Source organism: Cervus elaphus, chromosome 30 (assembly GCF_910594005.1).
Source record: "Cervus elaphus chromosome 30, mCerEla1.1, whole genome shotgun sequence".
Classification (NCBI taxonomy): Eukaryota; Metazoa; Chordata; class Mammalia; order Artiodactyla; family Cervidae; genus Cervus; species Cervus elaphus.
Window position 1 is genome coordinate 36526246 of NC_057844.1, and position 16729 is coordinate 36542974.

General features: G+C 45.7%; 2 protein-coding genes and 1 pseudogene across 8 annotated transcripts in view; 1 reads left to right on the forward strand and 2 right to left on the reverse strand.

The window, feature by feature from the left end:
• PARP4 (poly(ADP-ribose) polymerase family member 4) overlaps positions 1 to 5767 on the reverse strand; it is a 70211-nt gene extending 64444 nt beyond the window's left edge. For all 3 annotated transcript variants that reach the window (XM_043891541.1, XM_043891542.1, XM_043891540.1), the window contains exons 1-2: positions 5614 to 5767; positions 637 to 769 (exon numbers count right to left, since the gene is read on the reverse strand). In XM_043891541.1, the coding sequence (XP_043747476.1) occupies positions 637 to 768 (132 nt within the window). In that variant the 5' untranslated portion in view covers position 769; positions 5614 to 5767. The remainder of the gene's footprint in view (positions 1 to 636; positions 770 to 5613) is intronic.
• A 4807-nt stretch (positions 5768 to 10574) lies between these two features.
• Positions 10575 to 12195, reverse strand: LOC122686472 (annotated as a pseudogene).
• A 2680-nt stretch (positions 12196 to 14875) lies between these two features.
• Positions 14876 to 16729, forward strand: part of CENPJ (centromere protein J) — a 37451-nt gene continuing 35597 nt past the window's right edge. For 2 of the 5 annotated variants that reach the window (XR_006338788.1, XM_043891547.1), the window contains exon 1: positions 14876 to 15206. The gene's annotated coding sequence lies outside the window, so the exon portion shown is untranslated. The remainder of the gene's footprint in view (positions 15207 to 16729) is intronic. The other 3 variants (XM_043891543.1, XM_043891546.1, XM_043891544.1) reach the window with 2 other exon arrangements.

The window sequence follows — 16729 nt, forward strand, 5'->3', positions numbered from 1 at the left end:
TCTCTAATTTTAGAAACTTGTCCATCTTTTTGGACACTGGTTTTCAATATACATAAACATCTGAAATGTGCACACCAGGTACTATAACAAAGGAAGTAGTTCGATATGTGACAGTGAAGAATGATCTCTCAAATTGTGAAGTGGAAAAGTAAGTGCAGAATGTGTGTTTTCTGCGTCTGGGCTGAAACAGAGCTGTGTGCTCGTGTGCACTCGTGTCCTCGTGTGTGCTGTCTATGCAGAGAGCAGCTCCAGAATTGGGAACCATGGTGGGAAATAAGTTAACTTATTATTATTTTACTTTTTAGATATTCTACAATGTGTAGATACTTCATATTTACTCAAAAATAAATTGATAAAATTACAAATCAACAAATTAAAATAAATAAATAATGAACACCTTTGAACCGCTCATTCTACTCTTAAGGAAGTAACTAAAGAAACGTATGAGGATGGGACAGGAAAACATCCAGCACACCACTGTCCACAACAGTGAAAACTGGAAACAGCTGCACACCTTCTCCTGCCTTTTCTGGCTTTCTCCTGTTGCCGATTTCCTCTGCTTGCCCTTCTAACCATGACTTGCCCCCAGGTAATGCACAATGTTTATCATACAGTTCTCATAAAATTTGAAAATACCTGAGCATTTAATAAAAAGGAAAAATTTCCACCATTTTCCTTAATATCAGTTTGTAGTTTTCTCTTCTGTTGACGAGATAAGTGCTTGACTTTCAAGCAGAAGGTACAGTTTGCGAAGATTCCCACAGTCATCCTGTAGGAAAAAAGTTTCAAGTCAGAGTTCTTAAGGATTCTCTTTTCAATGAATACAATCGACAGTGAATTTAGGATTGTTCTACAGGAAAACTGTGGGGCAGTTGAACGTTTTTTTTTTTAAAAGATATTGCAATCATGTTATAATCACAAAATCTGAACAATATCCAAGTTTGTAAACTGTATGTTGGTTTCTAATTTTTGTGGCAAATACTGTAACACCCCCAGATCCTTTTGCATAGACTCATGATATTCACCTTAATGAAAATGTAGCAGATTTCCATTATAAATAGGTGTGTTTTAAGACCATGAAAGTGAAAGTCGCCCAGTCATGTCCAACTCTTTGCGACCCCATGGACTGTATAGTCCATTGAATTCTCCAGGCCAGAATACTGGAGTGGGTAGCCGTTCCCTTCTCCAGGGGATCTTCCCAACCCAGGGATGGAACCCAGGTCTCCCGCATTGCAGGCGGATTCTTTACCAACTGAGCTATGAGGGAAGCCCATTTTAAGACCATAGAAGCATTTATTTCTAAATTAAAAATTAAGATTATGTGACAGTGAAGCCCTGAATTTTTACATATAATTCTTCTCTCAACTCAAAGAGACTCATTAGTTACACAAGTTTCTGTAAAACCAGTCTGGGGGAAAATTTTGAGCCATTAGCAGTAAAAATGCTGTTATGTTTAGACATAACAGAAAAAAAGAAATACGTCTAAGAAAAATAAGCATATTTTGAACTGAAAGAACTTTTATATGTATTTAATAATAAACTAATGAATAGTGAGATACTGGGTTTAATAGACTAACTATTTGTCAGGCTTTGAACCTGGAGTCTTCTCTGACAGCTTGTCCACAGTGAGCTGGCACTTCCCAGAAGGCTGCGGGTCCCACTGGGTTGAAGACCCAGTGAGAAACCCCAGTTGCTCAGTGAGCAGGTGTCCCTCTCAGGATGGCCTCCTCCACTGCACCTGCCCTTGACCACTGGGTTCCCTTGGCTGGAGTCCCATGGGAGTCCATAGGCCCTCTGCTGGGCTGTAGTGCCCATGGGAGACCCAGAATGCACCTGTGTGCCGACAACCCCCAGTTTAGCACAGAAGGTTTACTGCGTCTCAGCGTGGGCCCCTGTCATGCCCAATCTCCTCCTGGCCAGTCCCCACCAGGGTGTGGTCCTAGGTCAAGGCCCCCACTTGTCATGGGCACCTGCCATAGGCAACTGTTCCCCTCATTCCTGGAGCCAGGCTCTCTCCCACCACTACAGCCCTCCCCACCCCCCACAGTGGAACCTGACTGTTTCCCTACTTCGCTCCTCTGTGCCTCTCATCCCTTCGCCACACTGAAGCGTGAATAACCACTTTTTTATTTTGAAAATTGTGCTTCAAATGAAATTCAATTTTCCTGTCAGGGTTCAAGGCATGGCCTCCCCGCAGCTTCATCCTGGCCCAGGTGGCTTTTCTTCAGGTTGGCAAACCCTCAGGGCCTTCACACAGCTGTTCCTCTCCTCAGGACCCTCCCACTGCCACCACTCACACTGGTGTATCCCACCCAGGACCTAGTGGTGTCTGCCCAACCATCAACAAACTAGGGCTTCACATTTCTTGTTTCTTACATGGTCTAAGATCCAGTTAAACAGAAGTGCCTGGATTTAACTCTGCCTTTCTGCAGCATTAATGTTTACTAACTCCAAACTTCACAGGTGTTGACTGTCTTTCACATGCAGATAGATTCATAATTAGCACTGTGCATAGATAAGAATGCTGACAGACACTGTGAAAGATATGAGACTATGCTATTCAGGTTCATCCACCTTGCTCTCAGTCTCCAACACTGGGAACGCTGCGTTGGCCGGGAATCAAACCTGGGTGAACTGCTTGGAAGGCAGCTACGCTTACCACTATACCACCAACTCTGCACACGGATATGCAGTACACATGTATTAAAGAAAAAGCACCTGTGATCCCTCCATCCAGAAATAACCCCAATTGTTGATACTGAGATACTTCTTTTTGGTATTATTTTTTCCCATATCATTAATACTTTGTACAGTATTCTTATAAAATGTTATTTATTCATACCGTTTATTTAAGTTTATGGACAGTTTCTCTAACTTTTCATGAGAATTTTCCTATGGCACTAAAAGTTGTTTGAAAGAATTTGTAGTGGTGCATAAGTTATTTAACTCCTACCCTGTCATCAGGTATTTGGTTATCTAAACTTGTTCATTATACATTTTGAAGAAAATGTTAGTATATACTTTTCCCTGTGTGGTAAAGTATACATGGGCTTTCCTGGTGGCTGAGCAGTAAAGAATCCACCTGCAATGCATGAGACGTGGGTTTGATTCTTGGGTCAGGAAGATCCCCTGGAGAAGGAAATGGCAATCCACTCCAGTATTCTTGCCTGGAAAATTCCATGGACAGAGGAGCCTGGCTGGCTACAGTCCATGGGGTTGCAAAAGAGTTGGACATAACTAGCAACTAAACAACAACAAGTATACATAACATAAAATTTACCATTTGAATCATTTTTAAAGGAAATCAACCCTGAATATTCATTGGAAGGACTGGTGCTGAAGCTGACGCTCCAATACTTTGGCCACCTGATGCAAAAAGCAGACTCATTGGAAAAGACCCTAAATGCTGGGGAAGATTGAAGACAGGAGGAGAAGGGGACAACAGAGGATGAGATGGTTGGATGCCATCACCGACTCAATGAATGTGAATTTGAGCAAACTCTGGGAGATGGAGAAGGACAGAGAAGCAGTTCACGGGGTTGCAAAGAGTCGTGTCTGACTAAACGATAATCATTTTTAAGCATACAGCTCAGTAGCATTAAGTACATTCACGTTGTGAAACCAGAATATAAAGATTTTAAACATATTAATAAATCTCTGTCCATGGAATTCTCCAGGCAAGAATACCGGAGACTGTTGCCGTTTCCTTCTTCAGGGGATCTTCCCTACCCACGGTTTGAACCCAGGTCTCCTGCATTGCAGGCACATTGTTTACTGTCAGAGCCACCAGGGAAGCCAGGGGGGGAAACGCCAGCTGTAAAGATGCCAGATTGGGTGGCAGTGAGCCTCCTCTGGCCCAGCAGAGGCTGCATGGGCAGGAGAGAGACTGACACTAAATTTTGTGAAACTTCAAGTCTGGCCTTGACTCCTGTCTTCCTGCAGGTTCTGTCTGGAGTCTCCTTCAAACACCTGCCTCTTCTCCTGCGAGCAGCTTCCTGACAGACACATACCACCCGTCTCTTCTTCTCAAACTTTCTCCACATGAAGTCAATCTCCCATCTTCATTGGAGACTGCTCTGTTGTATGTGAGCTCTGGGTGTCTTCCATCCATCAGGCCCAGTTCAGCTTCAGGTCCGAAGAAGATCCAGGACTCCCCTCACAAATCCCGTCTCTATTTAGAAATCATGGATGCATCTGGGAGCAAGAGGCTCACTGCCACCCAATCTGGCATCTTTACAGCTGGCGTTTCCTCCCCTGGCTTCCCTGGTGGCTCTGATAGTAAACAATCTGCCTGCAATGAAGGAGACCCAGGTTCAAACCCTGGGTAGGGAAGATCCCCTGAAGACGGGAATAGCAACAGTCTCCAGTATTCTTGCCTGGAGAATTCCACGGACAGAGGAGCATGGCAGGCTACAGCCCGTGGTGTCGCAAAGAGTTGGACAGGACTGAGGGACTAACACTTTCCCTTCACTTCAAGAGCCCACAGCAGTGGCTTTAGTCACACACCTCTCTGTAATCATGGGATGGCCTGCATTTTTAACATTATCAGTGTCTCCAGGATGGAGACTATGTGAACAGCTGGTCCTTGGTCATCTTTATATCCTTGGAATCTAGACATCTTTTGGCACACAGTAGGCATTCAACAAACGCTTGCTAACTATAAACTTCCAAGCATGAATTAAAGCCTGCTGTGTACTGTGCGTAGTCATTCAGTCCTGTCAGACTTTTTGTGGCCTCGCGGACTGTAGCCCGCAGGCTCCTCGGTCCATGGGGATTCTCCAGGCAAGAATACTGTAGTGGGTTGCCACGCCCTCCTCCAGGGGAAACTTCCTGACCCAGGGATTGAACCTGCGTTGCAGGCGGATTATTTCCTGTCTGAGCCACCAGGGAAGCCGGAATTTAAGCCTAGGAGTATTAAAACAAACAAACAAACAAAAAACCCCAAAACCCTTCTGACACTACCTGCATTTCTGGGCTCAAATGTCATTAATTCCGAACCTCTCTAATGGGACTGTTAAAACCCCTGCAATGGCAAAGGTTGCGGCACTGGGTCCGCCCCAGAGCACATCACGGCTCCACACAGGGCAGCCGTCTGTTGCACCCACATCCGTGCGCTTTCTCAAGGCGTCAGCTACTCATTTCCGGGCTTTCCACTTTGGACTCACAGGTACCTTCCCTGTTTCCGTCCCGGGCTCCCTGTCACTCGCCAGGTCGGGCTACATTCCCTGATTAGTCACCCAAATGCACTATTAGGCAAGTTTCTTTCTCTGGAACCTAACTTTCAGGAGAAAGCCTGTTTAGCACATTGGAAACAAGAAAAAACTATTAAAATCAAACAAACAAAAAACATGAAAAAACGAAATTCTATCTCCATCTGCTCACTTTTCCGAGCTGGGGACACGCCGAGGCACCCGGGCGGCCCGTCCTGCCCTGTGTCCCCGCAGGAGCGCACGGGCAGCGGGGGCGTCTGTTGGCCGGCGGCGGCGGCCGCGGCCGCCGCGGCGCGGGGCCCAGCCTTCCCCAGACAGTCGGCGCGGTCCCCTCCCAGCCTCTCCCCCGGACCTTCAGCTGACTGCCCGGCCCGACCGGTCGGCCGCAGCGGCGTCCACGCACCTGCCTGAGGCTCCGGCCAGCTCGGGCGCTGGCAGCCCCGAGTTCTCCGCTTCCAATTCCCGGGGCTTCAGGTCTCGGGACTCCCGGGTCCGGGCGCTTCCGGATTCCGGGCGCGTCCCTCTCCGGGGTCTGGGGTTCCGGCGCCGCCCTGGACTGGCAGGGCCGCGGACTGCGACAGGACTGCGCGAGGCTCTTCCGGTGTCAGGACTCATCTTTCATCTTTCAGGCGGGATTTGGGATATGAGGAGAACTCCAAACTTCGGAGTTTGGGGAAAGCGGTGGTGGTGCTGCCTGAGGAAGGAGGGCAGTTTTCCGGAGCGGGAAAAGAACAATTTCGAGAGGATTTGAGATTGGGGAAACATGAGGCTAATTTTAGTGCAGGATTCTCAGAGTTTGTAGTTCTTGGTAGTGTTACTGAGTAATTAAAAATAGGTGTTTTCCTTGGTAGCTCAGACTGTAAAGAATCGGTCTACCAATTCTGGGGACCCGGGTTCTGTCCCTGGGTCGGGAAGAACCCCTGGAGGAGGAGGGCATGGCAACCCACTCCAGTTATTCTTGCCTGGAGAATCCCATGGACAGAGGAGCCTGGAGGGCTGCAGTCCAGCGGGGAGGGTGTGTTTGTGTGCGGGGCTGGGGGTGTGTCGCACAGAGTAAGACAGGACTTATGGACTAAATAAGGACAACAATGTGCCATTCCAGAGAGGAGGGGCTGGCCACTCACTGAGTAGAGGGGCGATCAGTTCAGTCTCTCAGTCGTGTCCGACTCTGCGACCCCATGGACTGCAGCACGCCAGGCTTCCCTGTCCATCAGCAACTCGCGGAGTTTACCCAAACTCATATCCATGGCATTGGTGATGCCATCCAACCATCCTATCCTCTGTCGTCCCCTTCTCCTCCTGCCTTCAGTCTTTCCCAGCATCAGGGTCTTTTCCAATGAGTCAGATCTATGCATCAGGTGGCCAAAGTATTGGAGTTTCATCTTCAGCATCAGTCCTTCCAGTGAATATTCAGAACTGATTTCTTTTAGGATGGACTGGTTGGATCTCCTTTAGTCTAGGGGATTCTGAAGAGTCCTCTCCAACACCACAGTTCAAAAGCTTCAATTCTTCGGCACTCAGCTTTCTTTGTAGTCCAACTCTCACATCCATATATGACTACTGGAAAAACCATAGCTTTGACTAGCCAGACCTAATGGGAAATGATAAAATTCTCCAAATAGTGAACAAAATGGGAATAAAAAAGATGTAGAAAGAATATGGATTTGAATCCTGACTTTACTTCTTAATTCCCAGGGGATTATGGACAAGCTACCTTACAGCAGCCGTCCCCAACATTTTTGGCATCAGGGACCAGTTTCATGGAAGATAGTTTTTCCACAGAAAGGGTGGGATGATTCAAGTACATTACATTTATTGTTCACTTTATTTCTATTATCATTACATCATCTCCACCTCAGATCATCAGGCATTAGATCCCAAAGGTTCAGGGCCCCTACCTTACAAGATTGTGTGAGAATCAATTTAGCTAACATCAGCAAAAATGGTACAAGGTCCATCCCTACCGCAAAACAATTTTGGGGAACTGTGTAGGGCAACATGTGGGAGCTTAGTTCCCTGACCAGGGATCAAACACTTATCCCCCTGTAGTGGAACCTCGGAGTCTTAATCACTGGACCACCAGGGAAGTCCCAAAACAGTTTCTTATTTTTGAAACATCTTTTAAAACTTGACAAAACCTGTCAGAAACTACCTTACCAGATCCTAGAAGATAGTCAAAGGTTTACAGCAAACAAGCAAATGTATAAATGTTATAGACTGGGGTCCTTGGACTCTCTAAAAATGTTTATTTTTATCTTTGGCTGCACTGGGTCTTCGTCACGCGTGGATTTTTCTGTAGTTGTGGTGAGGGGGCCTACTCTTTGTTGGGGTGCACATTGTGGTGGTTTCTCTGGTTATGGAGCATGGGCTTAGTTGCTACAAGGCATGTGGGATTTTCCTAGACCAGAGAGGGAACCGGTGTCCCCTGCATTGGCATGTGGATTCCTATCCACTGTATGACCAGGGAAGTCCCCTTGGACTCCTTATCGATAGAAATTGATGAGGTCAGATTTTGTGCTGCAGTAAGAGGACGTGAAAACAAACATCAGGTGCCCCTGCTCCAGGAGCTGGGGCGACCTGGTTCTTTAAATAGGGTGAGGGTAGGAACTGATCTGAGGGAGGCTTAACTTGGGTGGTCTGCCCACCCTTGCAAGGATCCGGCACAGGACCCTTCTTTTGCTCTCAAGAGCACAGGGCTGGAGCAGGTGGGATTAGAGCAGATGGCTGGCATGGGCTGCAGCACCAGTCAGAGCTGCATTGCCTCTGATGTGCTCCTCAGCAAGTGCACCGATGCCTCCCCTATCCTGTTTAGGGGTCTGAGCCTGTTCTGTGCCTCCCAGTCTTGCAGTCGCCTCAGGTGCTGCACCTTTACCCTAACATGGAGCTGTGGGTGTGTGCTGGGCTGTGTGCTGGGGTGGTCCTAGGAAACCAGCAGAACCCAGGCAGCGTCGGTCTGCTTCCTCTTATTTCTGGAGTAAGCAGGCTTGTGCGTGTCCCTCACAGGTGGAGTCTAGGGTTCTTATAGCCTTCCTATTAGTTCCACTGGTTTTCATGCCACCTAAGGGGGTATGTCTTCCCACTGTCAGACACCAGGACTAGGGTGCCCAATAGTGGCTAAAACCGCCCCTTCCCCAGGAAAGGTCTTCAGGCCTGTGTCACCTCTCTCCTCTTTTGTGTCCCCTTCCAGGGTGCAGATCCTGAGCCAATTACTTCTCTTCCCTTCCTATTTGATTCTGTGTGGATCTTTCTTACAGGCTTGGTTTTACAAGGCTGTCTGTCTCCAATTTGTCTTCAGTGAGGATTGCTCCACATGTAGATGTATTTTTGATGTGTTTGTAAGGGTAGGCGAACTTTGTGTCCTCCTACTCTGCCATCTTGATCTCCCCTCCCTGGAATCAGTAATCTTATTTCTGAAGGGTAAATGTGCTGCTTTAAAAATGTGTAATAAAACATTTAAAACCCATAGAATGCTGCAAGTTGATCTGAAGCATAAAAACCCATAGAATGCGTCAAGAACCATCAGACAATAATTACAGTAAAGTCTTAACTATCATTGTATTGCTCTGCTGTGATCCCAGCAGATTCAGGCTAGAATTCTCTTTATTATCTACTCCACATTATTGCTCAGACATTCTAGAATGTAGTGCATGTGATAATCCCTTCATTGTTTAGACTCATAGGTTTCCATGACCTTTTGCTGCAAGCCCAACCCACCAGCACTAGTTCTATCCATATTAAAATGACAGGATTTTCTTTTTTTTAAAGATGTCTGTCTGCATCCAACGTAGTTGTTAAAAATTTTCTTATTGAGGTAACATTCTGGAAATCTGAGCCTAAGGACCTGAGTGAGGAACTCTACTTCCCACAGGTAAAGTGGGCTGTGGCTTTTCTTGCCTTTGCTTAGAGGCTGGGTACTTGCATCTCTCAGGTCCCTCCATCTCCTGCTGGGGTCACCTGTTCTAGCCTGGACAGCAGCATCAGCATGGGAAGCCTCCCACAGCCAGGCCTGAAATTCTGTCCTTTCTGGACACAGCGGTCACTCCTATCATAGTTAGCAAAGAAAAGTCCTCAACTCTCTGAAGATTTTTCATGCCCAATTAAAAGAGTATTCTTACCAAATGACTTGAGAATTACATATTGTTTTTATATCTTGCAGAACCATCTGACACGACCTATCGAGCTGGACTTTGGCAGACAAACTGAGTTCATCAACAGTTGGAAGTCTTAAAATTGAAAGTGCCTTGATGGATTCATTTATGGTATAGATGTGATGATGGCTTCTTGGGTGAGGACTTCTCTAGACTCATCAAGTTATATGTATTATATATAGCTTTTTGTATGTCAGTCATACTTCAGTATGGTGGTTTTTAAAAAGTGAAAAAATTTCCTAAATTTTTACCACATGGTAAATATCATACTTTTACATATATATAAATATATGTATTTTTTACTACTTAAGTACAGCTGTGTCCAGTCATAGCTGTGGCATGCAGGGCTCTTCCTTGGCACACAGGCTTCTCTCTAGTTAAGGCCCTAAGGGCCTATGTATGTGAGATCTTAGTTTCCTGACAGGGATTGAGCCCACATCCCCTGCATTAGAAGGCAAATTCTTAACCAACCACTGGACCACTAGGGAACTCCCTAGACATAGTCTTTTGATCTAACATTCTTGATAATTTCATGAAGCAGACAACAGTTGTGTCCCGGTTTGCATGGGGGACTAGTTCCAAGACTCCCATGGATACCAGAATCCCTGAATTCTCAAGTCCCTCATATAAAATGTATAGTGTTTGCATGTAACCTACTTAGATCCTCCCTATACTTGAAATCACCTCTAGATTACTTATAATAGCTAATACATGTAAATACTATGTAAATTCTATAATTGTAATGTTCAGGCCTACTGTTAGTTGCTCAGTTGTCTGACTCTTTGTGACCTCATGGGCCGTAGCCCGCCAGGCTCCTGTCCATGTAAGTAAATAATTGTTGGTGCACAACAAATTCAAGTTTTGCTCTCTGGAAATTTGTGTAATTTTTTTCCCCGCTGTTTTTCCACAGATGTGGAACCACAGTTGGGAAGGCCAAGTATGTTATTATCATCCCCATTTTGCAGATGAGAACAGTTTCTGAGAACAGAACTCCTCTGATCCCAGGCTGCCTGACTCCAAAGCATGGGCCATTAGCCATTATATTACAGTGCCCTCCTGCCTCCAGTGATGACATAAAAGATTGTATCAGAGTGGGTAATTTGTGGCTAAAATCCCTTGTGGGAGCTTTTAGTCTGACTTTTCTCTACAGCAAAATTTGAAGATGCAATATTTTTCATTGTCTGGCAGTTCCTCCCCTCTCCCACCTTTTTTTTTCTTTTCACACACAAGCCAGTGATGCTTTATTACACAAGGGATTTGGCAAAGGACACATTCATTTTGTAAAAGAATCCCCACCTAAGATTCATAGTGATCCATCTGGTGATACAGTCAACTTAATAAACAATAGCTGGTATTTACCAGGTGCTTGCAATGGGCCAGAGCCATACAAATCCCAGCAGGAAAACAGGACTTTTCATTAGGATCCAGATTTAGAAAAGGCCTAGCTTCAAAGATTCTGTCTTGCACAGACTGAGGATTCCTATTTCCAGAAGTTCAAAAACTTCCTTTCTTATCTCGGGAATGTCCATCATTCTGATCTCTCCAGTTCCAGTCAAAAATCAGAAACTTTAAGGGGTTCAAATGAAGGCCACCTTGTTTAATGAGTTCTTTAATCCTCCCTGGAGTTCCTACACCCAGGTGTACTACACGTTTCTCCAGCAATTTTACCTGCTCCTGGACCTTCATGTGTTTTGCAAATAATTTCATAACTTTGCTGTTTCCTCTGAATGCAGTCATTGACCTAATGAACTCCAGAGCTCGGATGGCAGAGCCACAGATAATCAGCATCAGGACTGATTTCTTCTCCCTGTGGTTTTTCCGAAGTTTCACCCATTTGGGGCAGACTTCTTTTAGATATGATGAAAGACTGTGAGTTAAATCATTGGCCTTGAGGAAGCAGGAGTCTGGTAGGGTTAGTTCTTCTAATTCAATCACGGAGGGACTGCTGCTCTAATAGTCCTTCATCAGCTTCTGTAGGTCTTCAGGTGTCCCTGGTTTTGGCTCTGATTTTGCAAGAATATCAGTAATTTTCTTCTTTTTCCTCCTCCTGGTCTTGGCTGCATCTTCATTTGTTTCCTTCAGTTGTACCAAGAAACATTCTTTAGGCGGTTTGGTTTTCTTGGACAGGGCAGGACCTGGAGCTGTCTCCTGCTGCGTGATTTCTGTGTCTCCTCCTCCTTCACCATCTGATGCCCTGGGCTGCTGGCTGCTCCTGCCTGCTCCTGCCTGCTGGTTCTCCCACCACTCGTCTCCAGGGTCGTCTGCCATCTCCATGCGGGACTCGGCCGGGGCGGACCACCAGGAATAAGCAGGTGCTAGCCAGGATTTGCGCTGCCTCAGAGCCGGGTAGCGGGCATTGCAGCACGCAGAGCCTCTACTCAGAAACCCCCCTTCCACCTTGTAATGGATTTTAAGAACCTTTAAGCTTAGTGGGCTGTTTTGAAAATTACCTGGGCTACAGGTGAACATTTATATAACATTGATTTAAAAGTCAGTTACGACTTGAATGTAGTAAAAGACTAATTTATTCAACCAATAACCAATGTGATACTTAGACTGAATTAGAAGAATAAAATATAGGCAAAAAAAGTAGGAAATATTGTAACTATTTTGAAAAGACATACCCTTGAAAAAAAATAAGAGTTGGGCAAGCTTTCAAGCCAAAGGACTGTAATAAATGAGGATGAGCATTTGGTTCCTTGTGTGGCATCTAGCTGTGTGACTTTGGACATCTTGGGCTTTGACTTCTCATCCATAATTAAGAAAAGAAAAAAAAAGAAAACCATGATTTCAGGAAGAAGGACTATTTTTGAAGTAGCTAGCAAAACACTTTTGGGAAGCCCAATTTTTACAAAATTGTCTTTAAAGTAATCTTTTAACAAATACATGTATTTATTTATTTAGCTGCACCAGGTCTTGGTTGCAGCACGTGGATTCTTTTAGTTGTGACATGTGGGATCTAGTTCCCTGACCAGGGATCGATCTGGGTCCCCTCAGTTAGGAGCATGGAGTCTTAGCCATCGGATCACCAGGGAAGTCCCTATTTTTTAAAACTAACTCAGTGGTAGTGTAATAGGACGGAGAAGGCAATGGCACCCCACTCCAGTACTCTTGCCTGGCAAATCCCATGGATGGAGGAGCCTGGTAGGCTGCAGTCCATGGGGTCCTGAAGAGTGGGACACCACTGAGCAACTTCACTTTCACTTTTCACTTTTATGCATTGGAGAAGGAAATGGCAACCCACTCCAGTGTTCTTGCCTGGAGAATCCCAGGGATGGGGTCGCACAGAGTTGGACACGACTGAAGTGACTTAGCAGCAGCAGCAGCAGTGTAATAGGAAAGAACCTTTTCATATTCTATTACAAGTTAATCACTAAAAAGATGTTGCCTACCAGCTTCAGTCAGTTCAGTCGCTCAGTTGTGTCTGACTCCAAGCAACCTCAAGGACTGCAGCATGCCAGGCTTCCCTGTCCATCACCAACTCCTGGAGCTTGCTCAAACTCATGTCCATCAAGTCAGTGAAGCCATCCAACCATCTCATCCTCTTGTCCCCTTCTCCTCCTACCTTTTCTTTCCCAGCATCAGGGTCTTTTCCAATGAGTCAGTTCTTCACATCACTTGGCCAAAGTACTGGAGTTTCAGCTTCAGCGTGAGTCCTTCCAATGAATATACATGACTGATTCCCTTTAGGATGGACTGGTTGAATCTCCTTGCAATCCAAGGGACTCTCGAGAGTCTTCTCCAACCCCACAGTTCAAAAGCATCAATTCTTTGGTGCTCAGCTTTCTTTATGGGCCAACTCTCACATCCATACATTACTACTGGCAAAAACCATAGCTCTAACTAGATGTACCTTTGTTGGCAAAGTAATATCTCTGCTTTTGAATATGCTGTCTACGTTGGTCATAATTTTTCTTCCAAAGAGCAAGCATCTTTTAATTTCAGGGCTGCAGTCGCTATCTGCAGTGATTTTGGAGCCCAAGAAAATAAAGTCTGTCACTGTTTCCATTGTTTCCCCATCTATTTGCCATGAAGTGATGGGGCTGGATGCCATGATCTTAGTTTTTTGAACGTTGAGTTACAAACCAGATTTTTCACTCTCTTTCACTTTCATCAAGAGGGTCTTCAGTTCCTCTTCACTTTCTGCCATAAAGGTTATTATCTGCAGATCTCTGCATCTGCACATCTAAGGTTATTGGTATTTCTACCGGCAATCTTGATTCTGGCTTGTGCTTCATCCAGCCCAGCATTTCCCATGATGTACTCTGCATACAGCCTTGACATACTCCCCAATTTGGAACCAGTCCATTGTTCAATGTCCTGTTCTAACCGTTGCTTCTTGATCTGCATAGCAGTTTCTCAGGAGGCAGGTAAGGTGGTCAGTCTGGTATTCCCATCTCTTGAAGAATTTTCCACAGTTTGCTGTGATCCACACAAAGGCTTTGGTGTAGTCAATAAAGCAGATGTTTTTCTGGAACGCTCTTGCTTTTTCTATGATCCAACAGATGTTAGCAATTTGATCTCTGGTTCCTCTGCCTGCCAGCTTAAATTATACATAATGACTCATCTCTGGGAACACTGCCTTCCAGGTAATTGGTATTAAGAAAAAATACCTTTGTTTAGCTAAAGTACCTTTGTTTTTGTAGAACTTGTACCAGAATATTTGTTTTCCCCCATTTCAAGCTCCCTGACTAGAAACATCCTGACCAGGCCCACCCCTGAATGACTGCATTAAGGAAGAAATTAACACATCTCCTCCAGACGCTGAGGAGAACCAGGAGTAGGTGACTTTACCACTCTGCCCTGCCTCTGGAGGCTTTTAGTGCAAAAAAAAGTCGGAAGTCTAACTCTGCCAAGATGGTTCTTTAGGGGCCCAAGTACACCATTTTCTGTTTTCTGGCTTTTGGAATACAGTTATCATTCCTTGCCCCAACAACTGTCTCTCCATTACTGCCCTGTAGTGTCGTGCAGGGCCAGCAGTAGGCGCTAGTTTGTTTCTTATATCGGTTGTTACAAATGGCACTTCGTTTGATTTCTTTAAATGTTTATAAACAGGCACAAAGCCCAAGTTGTGTACACAATGCTACCTTGCATTGTTGAGTCCGCTTCTACGCAGCACTCTGCGATGGCAATTAACAAAAAAAAATTTTTTTTCGATCTTTGCACGCCAGTGTTCAAAATAACATAGTTTCAACACTTCCTGCGCACACGGCCAATTACGCATTAAGCAGCAAAGACAAGCGATAAAGACAAGCAGTGAATTCATCACAAGGTTGTCTTTGCCATGAAATAGTGTGGCCGACTGCCCTCCCTTCCTTTACTCGGTCCCGCCTGGCAAAGACAACAAAAACCAAAGAAATCTTGGCTTTTTTGGCAAGATTTGATCCTCCACCGATCAGATCACCCACAGACGCGTGTTTCCAGGGACGAAAAGACTCACTTCTCGCGAGAGCGCCAGCGACGTTTTCAAAGGCCAAGGTGGGTGGGGCGGCGATCGGACCCGGAAGTGCTCTGCGGCAGCCATCTCCCCGCTGCTTAGCCGCCCACTACTCCGGCCCCGAACCCACACCCGGGCGGAAGGTGCCTGGCCGCGAGCGCCCACTAACGGGTGTCTTCCGGGCTTCTCTGGGAGTTGTAGTTTGCTTGTGTCCGACGGCGCGCTCGCGCAAGCGCAGAGGGGCCGAAGGAACTACACTGTCCAGGAACCTTTGGGTCCGCGGGCGGAGCGGCGGCGGCAGTGGCGGGTGGTTTGTAAGTGCAGTAGCACCTTCTCCGGCTCTGGCTTGAGAGGCCTGAGGGGCGCGGGCCTGTGAGCTGGACTTCTTGTGGGGAGGAACTTAAGGAGCTGGTTAGTTTGCCGTCCTGAATCCGAGCGGGCCGGCGGCGCGCGGAGGGACCGGCTCGGCCCGTTGGGGGCGCGCCAGTCGGCGCGGAGGGGCGGTGCGGGGTGCCCTTTTCCGAGGTTATTCAAAGCTGTGGGTTTGAAAGATTTGCTGTGGGTCGGTGGGTTTCAATGACGTGTTCTTTGGGAGACCGGAAATTCACCTCCCTAAGTAATCAGTTGGTTTTCAAGACCTGAGGGTGGGTTTGAATTGTTTGCATCTACATTTTCTGCCTCGCGTTGCAGATAATTTAACTCCTCCCCCGGTGCTTTAAAGAATGCTTGTGTGGCAGTTTTTGGTGGTATTAAGGCTGTCCGTTTGTTTCAAACAGATTTTGATAATAGGAAAATCCAAGTTCACATGCTGATAATCCTTCTAGGCATTTTACTGAGTATGCTCCCTTTACCAAGGCCTTAGTATCAGTAATAAATAACAGGTTATGGGGAAAAAACAGGATTTCTATGCATCATGCTGACAGTAAATATACTTTCAGGATCATAGTAATGAAATTGAAATGAAGCAGTGAAAAGCAGTTTCTTTTATAGGTGGAGGAAAGATGTATTACCCAAAGTGGGGTCCACCTGCTCACTGCTCAAAGCCAATAAAGAGGCAAGTTTTGTGGAAAGACAGGACTTTCCCCACCCGCTTCCATTAGTTGGATGGAGGCACCTAGGTGGAGAAACAGCACAGTCAGTTCTGACAGACATCTTGAAATCCGTCATGACGGTCCTCTGATTGGAGTCATCTTGATTGTTTTAAGTACAGTTAATCTTCAGTTTCAGAGTCAGTTTGTTCACATTTTGTCAAGGCCAGGTCTCAGAATTGTAGCAGCTGTGTCATGGCTAGTGTCTGGTTGGTCATCATGGAGTTAACTTCTTCCACCTGGTGGGAGTTTTTTAGTCTCTCTAAGACAGCTCACCCGAGTGGCTCGCAATATGCAATATTATCACTATCCCATGACAAGGAACTACAAGGCCTTGATTTTGCTTAATGACTTAAGTTGTTACTGTTTTGTCCTGTTCGCTTTTCTTTGCTTCTGCTTTTCCTTGCTTCTCTGATTGAACTTATTCTTTGGCCGAAGTTTTTCCACAGAGAAAAGGCAAACTGAGGACTGCGGGGCAAGGACCACGGGGCCCTGTTCTGTTTCAGATGCAGACATCTGAGTACTGCATCACAATGGTGATGTGATGCCCCTTGTCAGTGCATCTAGACAAGTCTCGGAGGGAAAATGCACTTGTCAGTCTGGGAGGAACATTTTCTACTTTTTTTTTTAATGAAATTTGAGTATAGTTAATTTACAGTGTTGTGTTTCAAGTGAATAGAAAAGTGATTCAGTTATTTATACATACATATTCTTTTTCAGGTTGTTTTCCTTTCTAGGTTATTACAAGATAGTGTAGTTCCCTGTGCTATACTGTAGATCCTTGTTTACCTGTTTTATATGTAGTCGTGTGTTTCTGTTAATCCTCAGTTCAGTTCAGTCGCTCAG